Source organism: Oncorhynchus clarkii, chromosome 17 (genome assembly GCF_045791955.1).
Source record: "Oncorhynchus clarkii lewisi isolate Uvic-CL-2024 chromosome 17, UVic_Ocla_1.0, whole genome shotgun sequence".
Lineage (NCBI taxonomy): Eukaryota > Metazoa > Chordata > Actinopteri > Salmoniformes > Salmonidae > Oncorhynchus > Oncorhynchus clarkii.
The window spans coordinates 74,004,749-74,015,643 of record NC_092163.1 but is presented as its reverse complement, the minus strand read 5'-3'; the positions used below and the strand labels follow the sequence as shown (position 1 = coordinate 74,015,643).

At 45.3% G+C, this 10,895-nt stretch overlaps 1 protein-coding gene across 1 annotated transcript in view; it reads right to left on the bottom strand.

Annotated features, from left to right (window-relative positions):
• LOC139369925 (copine-5-like) overlaps positions 1-4,102 on the bottom strand; it is a 353,457-nt gene extending 349,355 nt beyond the window's left edge. The window contains exons 1-2 of the mRNA XM_071109208.1: positions 3,969-4,102; positions 3,600-3,841 (exon numbers count right to left, since the gene is read on the bottom strand). Of these exons, the coding sequence (XP_070965309.1) occupies positions 3,600-3,709 (110 nt within the window). The 5' untranslated portion in view covers positions 3,710-3,841; positions 3,969-4,102. The remainder of the gene's footprint in view (positions 1-3,599; positions 3,842-3,968) is intronic.
• Between the last annotated feature and the right edge of the window lie 6,793 nt (positions 4,103-10,895).

The following is a 10,895-nucleotide window of genomic DNA, read 5'->3' as shown; positions in this document are numbered from 1 at the left end:
TGTTAAGCGTGCCTCAGCTAACAAATACATGAACTTGGTGAGTGCATTAAGTGAATCAGAAGTACTCCCGAGTGGCATTGCATCTCAATGCAAGAGGCGTCACTACAGTCCCTGGTTCGAATCCAGGCTGTATCACATCTGGCTGTGATTGGGAGTCCCATAGGGCGGCACACAATTGGCCTAGTGTCATCCGTGGTAGGCTGTCATTGTAAATAAGAATTTGTTCTTAACTGACTTGCCTAGGTAAATGTAAAAAAAAATCAAGGCCACTTCTTTCTCATAAAGTGTCTTAGAGCAGGAGTGCTGATCTAGGATCAGGGCCTCCCTATCCATGTGATCTAAAGGACCAGTATTCAGTCATAGTGCTGATCTAGGATCAGGGCCTCCCTGTCCATGTGATCTAAAAGGACCAGTATTCAGTCATAGTGCTGATCTAGGATCAGGTCCCCCTGTCATGTGATCTAAAGGACCAGTATTCAGTCATAGTGCTGATCTAAGATCAGGTTCTCCCTGTCCATATGACCTTGTTCTGTATGATCTAAAATGTGAAAATGATCCCAGATCAGGGCTCCTACTCTGAGACATTGTGAATACAGTGTTTTACCTCTATGTAGAGGGAAAGCGTGCACACACATTAAAAAAAGTACACATTCGCTCTTGTTTAATGTAATGATCCATGTATTATTGAATTCAATATACTGTAATCAGGCAGCTCCAATGTTTCAGCTGCTGCCATTCTCAAGGTACTGTGGACATTTTACCTCAGGATGCAGTAAAACATGCAGCAGTGTAACCCACCCTCCCAGTGTTCAATAATACAGTAGAGTCTTGTTAGGGCTCAGTCCCTCTCCAACCCTCAACAGGCTCCCACTGCTCTACAACAGAGGAGTGTGTGTGTGTGTGTGTGTGTGTGTGTGTGTGTGTCCTTGAGTTTTCTAGCCCCTCACAGGCAAGCAGATGCAGTGTCTGTTTCTCAATACAGCCTAGCTGTGTCCTTGGCTGGGATCTGGTTAGAGATGGAAAGGAAGGTGAGGACACTACAGGGAGAATGGGGCTGGTTGATAATGTTTGATTCTTCCTCTGTGCTTCTGTGATTACCTGAGAGGGAGGCGGGACGCAGAGGAGAGAGATGAATGTGATGCACAGTTAGTCATTTAGCAGACACTCTTATCCAGAGAGACTCAGTTAGTCATTTAGCAGACGCTCTTATCCAGAGACTCAGTTAGTCATTTAGCAGACGCTCTTATCCAGAGACTCAGTTAGTCATTTAGCAGACGCTCTTATCCAGAGACTCAGTTAGTCATTTAGCAGACACTCTTATCCAGAGAGACTCAGTTAGTCATTTAGCAGACGCTCTTATCCAGAGACTCAGTTAGTCATTTAGCAGACGCTCTTATCCAGAGACTCAGTTAGTCATTTAGCAGACACTCTTATCCAGAGAGACTCAGTTAGTCATTTAGCAGACGCTCTTATCCAGAGAGACTCAGTTAGTCATTTAGCAGACGCTCTTATCCAGAGAGACTCAGTTAGTCATTTAGCAGACGCTCTTATCCAGAGACTCCGTTAGTCATTTAGCAGACGCTCTTATCCAGAGACTCAGTTAGTCATTTAGCAGACGCTCTTATCCAGAGACTCAGTTAGTCATTTAGCAGACGCTCTTATCCAGAGACTCAGTTAGTCATTTAGCAGACGCTCTTATCCAGAGACTCAGTTAGTCATTTAGCAGACGCTCTTATCCAGAGACTCAGTTAGTCATTTAGCAGACGCTCTTATCCAGAGACTCAGTTAGTCATTTAGCAGACACTCTTATCCAGAGAGACTCAGTTAGTCATTTAGCAGACGCTCTTATCCAGAGACTCAGTTAGTCATTTAGCAGACGCTCTTATCCAGAGACTCAGTTAGTAATTTAGCAGACGCTCTTATCCAGAGACTCAGTTAGTCATTTAGCAGACGCTCTTATCCAGAGACTCAGTTAGTAATTTAGCAGACGCTCTTATCCAGAGACTCAGTTAGTCATTTAGCAGACACTCTTATCCAGAGACTCAGTCATTTAGCAGACGCTCTTACCCAGAGACTCAGTCATTTAGCAGACGCTCTTATCCAGAGATTCAGCTAGTCATTTAGCAGACACTTATCCAGAGATTCAGTTAGTCATTTAGCAGACGCTCTTATCCAGAGAGACTCAGTTAGTCACTTGATAGCTCAGTGGGACAAGACCAAACAGATACATTTTAGTGACTCTAAAATGGAAGGAAGGAAGGAAGTGGTGTTTTATGACCTGAGGCCTTGAAAACAGCACTGCCTTGCTCGTATGTGACGGAATACAGAATCTAGCTCCGATTCATCACTCATCTAAAATAGACAAAATAGACAAAAAATTGCACATGCGGCACATGCACGCACACAACACAGCATTGTGGACTCAAGTGGTTTCTCGCATCACTTAACACAGACTTACAGACACACCCACATTGACACATACCACACATACACTGAGGGTTCATCAAAATGCACGTAGTCCTAAACCATGTACGCTAATATACACTGGAGTACAGGGTCATTCATAACCATTAACAACAACAACACCATTAGCCAACGCATGATAACACAGTGCAGCTGATCTATTCATGATTCATCCAGCTAGCTAATGTTTCTAAAGAGTGGCTGGATGAGGAGAGATGAACATATGTTGGAGCTTAATTTGATCACCCTGTTGCAGGATAACTTTTCTGCAATGGAGGAAGTGTAAAACGTGTAGTTTATTTGAGGATTAAATAGGATTTTGAAGTTTGTAATTTCCACTTCAAAATGTCAGACTTGATTTTTCCTTAAACAAAAATGTATCAACCCCTAAACAAATGTCCATTAATTATAATCCACATAATAATTCACATTTCCAGTTGCTTCAGGATTATTTTCCTGCTGTAGTAACCTGGCTCAAATGAAGATCCCACATCTGTATGTAGAATGAAAATGACCTCCATAATAGACTAAGAAAGAGCAGAAATCTACCAGGGTAGATGCCTCTCATTGTTTTCAATCCAAGTATAACTTTCCTCACTCAAAGAATTGACCCATCATTTTGTTTTAATGATGGGTAGTAGAAAAATGTAAATAGCAGGGACGCAGTTGAAGAACTGCGTTCCAATTTCTGCGATACCGACAACTCCCTCTGTCTTGTATTACTCAGCCGCACCCTGCCTTGGTTGAATACAGATATAGCAGTTCCCACCCAAAACCCCTCCACTGTCAGAGAACCTTCCCTATCCATGTTATATATTTCTATAACCCCTTACCATAACGCATGGCCAGTTAGGACGCAATAGGAGTTGAAGACTACTTGCGGAGTGTTGTTCGTTATCACGTTAGAAAAAAAAATGTGTGTACTTTAAAAGGTGTTGACAAACATCACAGCACTCACTCACTCACTCACTCACTCACTCACTCACTCACTCACTCACTCACTCACTCACCACACACAAAAAAACTTAGTATATTCAAACAAGTGGACTTTGTTTCCATTATGCGTCCCCAACTGACTACAACAAGAATAGCACTACTGGAGATGAAAGGCTCCCGGTCCACTGTGGTTAACTCACCTGCAGGAGACGGTGATCTCTACTTTAGTGGCGGGGATGTTCCCGGTGATCGGGTCGAACTCGTACACCGAGGCCATGTCCTCCAGCTTGTCCATCACGTCCCCCTCCATAGGGGCAAGCGCGAGGGCGAGCGCGCGGGGCGGCTCGGGAGCGATCCGTGACTCGCACAGCCTGGCCCCGGTCGAACGCGTGTTGGGTGGTGATTGTGTCGTTTCCAAAACTCCCGGTGGGTCGCGAGAACACTGAGAGAGCCAGCCAGGGAGAGAGAGACAGAGAGAGATTCAGGGAAACTGGACACCAACAGCCTTCTGGAGAAGCGCACTTGACGAACTATCCTTAGATAGTGCCGTTTAGGCTGGGGAGACCTACCGTTCTGCCACGCTAGCTACAGCTGATACCGCAACGCTCACGGTAACAGCAGGCAGCGCATCATAGGGGAGTAACCTGGTGACCTGCTCTCTGCGTGTCAAGAGGAGCTCTACTCCATCGGCTGATGAGCAGACTGAGCGAACCGGAGACTGAAGAGAGAGAACGCTGTTTCTACACTACACTACTACTCTCTCCTCCACCTCCCTCCATTTCCCATCCTCCCTCCCACATGCGATTCCACGCGGGCGTTCCCAGCCAGCCTCCCGGCTATATGCGCACAGCTGGATGCTTCTGTAATGCCTTCATTCAGGTGTCATAGCTGGTCATCTATTTTGACACATATATCCGTGGTGTTTATGTGAATTCACCTTAAAGCTACATTATAAAAATAGCCTAATTTATTCTGTCTGTCATATTTTGCTGAATCCATCGTATGCATTTTGCAGATAGTTAATGACACCGTCTGCCATTTCAGTTTGTCGATTAATTCAGTCAGTGTTGTCATTACATTACTGTGAGAGTGGCAATAAATCTTCATTAAAAGTGCGCCTCGTTTCAGCACCACAGTAGTGGACAGCTCCCCCGTCGCCTGCGCTGCTAGTGATGCTTTTACAGGGCAATACAACTCGTTTTCTGTGGAGGTTCATGAACACACAGGGAATCTGCAGACGGTCTCTAAGCCACAGAGGATAGTGATGCTTTTATAGGGCAATACAACTAGTTTTCTGTGGAGGTTCACGGACACACAGAGGATAGTGATGCTTTTTCATCCGTAAAAGTGACCCTCCACCTCCAATAAGAGCTCTATTGTTCTCTCTCTCTTCTTTTCTTTCCTCTCTCTCTCCCCTCGCTCTCTCTCTCTCACACACACCCCAGCACACACACCGACACACTAGGGAGGCAAAGCAAGGCAGTCAGCCAGAGAGCGGTTGGTTGTTTCCCTCTCTATACTAGGAAATTATTGAACACAGAAATCAATTTACCCCGTCTCTGTCTGTAACATGGGCTCACCCTGTCTCTGTCTGTAACATGGGCTCACCCTGTCTCTGTCTGTAACATGACACCCTGTCACTGTCTGTAACATTACACCCTGTCACTGTCTGTAACATGACACCCTGTCTCTGTCTGTAACATGGGCTCACCCTGTCTCTGTCTGTAACATGTCACCCTGTCTCTGTCTGTAACATGGGCTCACCCTGTCTCTGTCTGTAACATGGGCTCACCCTGTCTGTAACATGGGCTCACCCTGTCCCTGTCTGTAACATGGGCTCACCCTGTCTCTGTCTGTAACATGGGCTCACCCTGTCTCTGTCTGTAACATGGGCTCACCCTGTCTCTGTCTGTAACATGGGCTCACCCTGTCTCTGTCTGTAACATAGGCTCACCCTGTCTCTGTCTGTAACATGTCACCCTGTCTCTGTCTGTAACATGGGCTCACCCTGTCTCTGTCTGTAACATGGGCGCACCCTGTCTCTGTCTGTAACATGGGATCATCCTGTCTGTAGCATGGGCTCACCCTGTCTCTCTGTAACAGGAAGTAGGCTGACAGTGACAACTCTCTCTTTCTTGTGTGCATACACAGACACCACCTCCCCTGTTAAATGACTAGCATCTGTAAAGTGCATCGTAGTCATGGTCAGGTGGGTGGGCAAGTTAGTGCCTGATGTGTTCAATCAGGGGTTGGCAAGACCTGGCAGAGAAAATGCAGGAAGATGAAGAGTGAGAACCTTTCTATTTGTAATTGTGATTGTCCCTGTGATACCACTGTGCCAGTTTCTGGTCAACCCTCACTTCCCACTCATTCTTCTTCAATGTTCTTCAATTTCTTTGGTTCTTGGGAGGAGAGGGGGTGATAGGGTTCAGAGGTTATCTCAATAGAACTGCTGGTGAGCATCTTATGAACAGGATAAGGAGCTTCCAGCCATGCCAGACTAGCAGGTGGTCATGGTGGTGCACATGTTCAGCTGCTGCCCACACCAAGAGTTTTACACAGTTGTCTTTCGCTTTCACTCTCTCTCTCTCTCTCTCTCTCTCTCTCTCTCTCTCTCTCTCTCTCTCTCACACACACACACTCTCTCTTTCTCTCTCGCCCCCCCCCCTCTCTCTCTCTCTCTCTCGCACACTCTCTCTCTTTCTCTCTCGCCCCCCCTCTCTCTCTCTCTCTCTCTCTCTATCTCTCTCTTTCTCTCTCTTTCTCTCTCTCTCTCTCTCTCACACACTCTCTCTTTCTCTCTCGCCCCCTCTCTCTCTCTCTCTCTCTCACACACACTCTCTCTTTCTCTCTCGCCCCCTCTCTCTCTCTCTCTCTCTCTCTCTCTCTCTCTCTCTGATTCCTGTTCCAGTGGTCTAATTACTGTATTTCTGCTCCTAGCTTGCGTCATGGCGAACAAAAATATTGCCTTTCTGGAAGCAATTAGGCAAATCACACTATTAGTGGGTGTCGTCGGGGACAAATGACGACCATGGACAATCATTTCTGTAATGGACAGAAAGGTCAGCAATAACATCCTCCCTGTCTGTATTGTATCTTTAAGATAGCCTTCTCATTCTCATAATCAGTGCTGTGGTAATAACATCCATTAAAACCAACACAACAAACTAGAAACAGAGCGAGTGTATTGAGCTGGGAAGCATTGTACAGATCCAACCCCATCTGTTCCGGGTATTTATACATTCCACAGCTAAAAGCTATGTCATGGGGGCTTCCGGTAGCAGAGCTGATCAGTCGCATCCTTTTTTTTAGCTCCACTACAAATATGAAATACATCCTGAAATAAGTTCACCCTCAAGCTTCATGTACCAGGAATACGTTTATTAGCTTCCGAAACCCACAATGCTGAAAAGGAAAAGTCACACCAAAAAGCCAGACTTAACGAGTGAAAGTTTAGAGTCTGAGGACGAAGGTGTCGTGCTAGCTTCATGTGCTAGTGGTGGAAGCAGGACTGAGGCGATAAACACGTGCAGTGACATTAGAGCCGAAGATATCCTCAAGGCCATCAACGATATGAATGCAGAATTCTCTATCAAATTTGAAAATGTACTGTCTGCAGTAGACAACGTTAAGAAAGTCAAAGAATGTGTTGGCCAAATCTCTCAGGCTGAGGTACGCATCTCTGGAACTGAAGACAACGTTATTGGCCCCTGCAGGCAACAAGCACCGCTCTTGAGGAAAAGGTGGAATCGCTTACCTCTAAACCAGTTGATTTGGAGATTGAACTTGAGACTTGTACATCTCCCCGAAGGTGGTGAGGGGAGCAATGCTTGCTCATTCCTAGAGCGGTGGCTTCCCGAGGCTCTGGAGATGGAGCCACTCCGCTCTCCTTCGATCATTGAGAGAGCTCATCGGATTTCTGGCCAAAACTCTGACCCCAATGCACCCCAGAGGGCTCTGATAATGAAGTTCTTAAACTATAAAGATAAGATTCACGTGGGGAATGCAGCCAGGGCGAAAGTGAGAACTCCACAAGAATCGGCAAGTTATGTTCTTCCCAGATCTCTCCATGGAAGTCCACAAGCAGCAGAAACGCTTTGAGTGTGTCAAGCAGCGGCTACTGGCTAATTCCAGTATGGAATTATCTTTCCAGGGCGTCTGAGGGTCTCCCACGGCGATCGTTCCTACATTTTGGAAACACCAGCTGAGGCGGAGCAGTTTCTTGAGAAGCTAGGCAGAGGTGTGGAAGCGGAGCAACGCTGAAGAAGTGGCAATAGCAACGGAAAGTTCAACTTTGACTTATGTTTCCAACTGTTGCTTTCGGTTTTGTCTAAACAGGTATTTCAAGTTTGAGCCAGTTCACTGTGTTATAATTTATCTAGTAACATAGGACTGTCTATTGAGCTATAATAACATGGCCAGTTTACAAGTAGGCCTGGCCTTATTATAATTTAATGTACAGTCGTGGCCAAAAGTTTTGAGAATGACACAAATATTAAATTTCACAAAGTTTGGTGCTTCAATGTCTTTAGATATTTTTGTCAGATGTTACTATGGAATACTGAAGTATACTTACAAGCATTTCATAAGTGTCAAAGGCTTTTATTGACAATTACATGAAATTGATGCAAAGAGTCTATTTGCAGTGTTGACCCTTCTTTTTCCAGACTTCTGCAATCCACCCTGGCATGCAGTCAATTAACTTCTGGGCCACAGAAGGCAGCACACTGATGGCATCCCATTCTTGTATAATCAATGCTTGGCGTTTGTCAGAATTTGTGGGGTTTTGTTTGTCCACCTGCCTCTTGTCCTCAATGGGATGAAGGTCTGGGGAGTTTCCTGGCCATGGACCCAAAATATCGATGTTTTGTTCCCCGAGCCACTTAGTTATCACTTTTGCCTTATGGCAAGGTGCTCCATCATGCTGGAAAAGGCATTGTTCGTCACCAAACTGTCCGCTGGATGGTTGGGAGAAGTTGCTCTCGGAGGATGTGTTGGTACCATTCTTTATTCATGGCTGTGTTCTTAGGCAAAATTGTGAGTGAGCCCACTCCTTTAGCTGAGAAGCAACCCCACACATGAATGGTCTCAGGATGCTTTACTGTTGGCATGACACATGACTGATGGTAGCGCTCACCTTGTCTTCTCCGGACAAGCTTTTTTTCAGATGACCAAAACAATTGGAAAGGGGATTCATCAGATAAAATTATTTTACCCCAGTCCACAGCAGTCCAATCTCTGTACCTTTTGCAGAATATCAGTCTGTTCCTGATGTATTTCCTGGAGAGAAGTGGCTTCTTTGCTGCCCTGCTTTACACCAGGCCATCCTCCAAACGTCTTTGCCTCACTGTGCGTGCAGATGCACTCACACCTGCCTGCTGCCATGCCTGAGCAAGCTCTGTACTGGTGGTGCCCCGATCCTGCAGCTGAATCAACTTTAGGAGACGGTCCTGGCGCTTGCTGGACTTTCTTGGGCACCCTGAAGCCTTCTTTACAACAATTGAACCGCACTCCTTGAAGTTCTTGATGATCCGATAAATGGTTGATTTATGTGCAATCTTACTGGCAGCTTCCTTGCCTGTGAAGCCCTTTTTGCGCAAAGCAATGATGACGGCACGTGTTTCCTTGCAGGTAACCATGATTGACAAAGGAAGAACAATGATTCCAAGCACCACCCTCCTTTTGAAGCTTCCAGTCTGTTATTCAAACTCAATCAGCATGACAGATTGATCTTTGTCCTTGTCAACTCTCACACCTGTGTTAACGAGAGAATCACTGACATGATGTCAGCTGGTCCTTCTGTGGCTTGGCTGAAATGCAGTGGAAATGTTTTTTGGGGATTCAGTTCATTTGCATGGCAAAGAGGGACTTTGCAATTAATTGCAATTCATCTGATCACTCTTCATAACATTCTGGAGTATATGCAAATTGCCATCATACAAACTGAGGCAGCAGACTTTGTGAAAATTAATATTTGTGTCATTGTCAAAACGTTTTGCCACGACTGTACAATTAAACTTGCTTTTATGCATCAGAACTTGCAGGTTTAATTTATTTAGGCCTATATGAGGCTAGATCACGGTGGCCTTATATTCTGGCTCACTCCTGGTATTGTTTTGGTTCTTTGTTAAATGGTGAACACAGTGTAATGACAACTGGCGGGCAGAAGGTGTACAGAGTGGGGAGAAAAACGCAGAGGCGGCTCCTCACGTGTGTGTGGCTCTGAGCACCTTATACGGAGTGTCACTGAGAGGGGAAGGTCTGTTAGACTTTTAGACTTTGGGGTAAGAGGGTTAATCACACGTTCGTGGTTGATTGTTAGGCAGGTGTTTTTGTACGTTGACGTGCTTTAAAGTGTCCTTTGTGTTTTTGTTTATGTTGGTAACAGAGGACTATTGGTATATTCGGCTGATCCAATGTGGGGCAATGTTTAAGTTCAAGTGTCCCTGGTAAATTCAATGACTCATAGTGTTAATGTTCAATTTACATCTTGGAACTGTAGGGGATTAAATAAAATCGCCAAAATAAAACAGGTAATAAGTAGATTAAAACAACTTCAGGCAAAGATCATATTTTAACAAGAATCACATCTATTATCTTGCAACATTCCTAAGATACGCAAGAGGTGGCCTGGGCAGGTCATTGCAGCCTCATTTAGTTCCCATGTGAGGGGAGTTATTATTATTATTATTATTATTATTTTATTATCCCTAAACCCATTCCATATCAGATTGCAAACAATTTGTGATCCCACCGGCAGATTAAAAACTCAGCAAAAAAAGAAACGTCCCTTTTTCAGGACCCTGTCTTTCAAAGATAATTCATAAAAATCCAAATAACTTCACAGATCTTCACTGTAAAGGGTTTAAACACTGTTTCCCATGCTTGTTCAATGACCTATAAATAATTAATGGACATATACCAGTGGAACAGTCGTTAAGACACTAACAGCTTACAGACGGTAGGCAATTAAGGTCATAGTTATGACAACTTAGGACACTAAAGAGGCCTTTCTACTGACTGAAAAATGCCAAAAGCCCAGGATCCCTGCTCATCTGCGTGAACGTGCCTTAGGCATGCTGCAAGGAGGCATGAGGACTGCAGATGTGGCCAGGGCAATGAGTTGCAATGTCTGTACTGTGAGATGCCTAAGACAGCGCTACAGGGAGACAGGACGGACAGCTGATTGTCCTCGCATTGGCAAACCACGTGTAACAACACCTGCACAGGATCGGTACATCCAAACATCAGACCTGCGGGACAGGTACAGGATGGCAACAACTGCCAGAGTTACACCAAGAACGCACAATCCCTCCATCAGTGCTCAGACTGTCCACAATAGGCTGAGAGAAGCTGGACTAAGGGCTTGTAGGCCTGTTGTAATGCAGGTCCTCACCAGACATCACCGGCAGCAACGTCGCCTATGGGCACAAACCCACCGTCGCTGAACCAGACAGGACTGGCAAAAAGTGGCCAGCGAAGAGCCCGGACCTCAA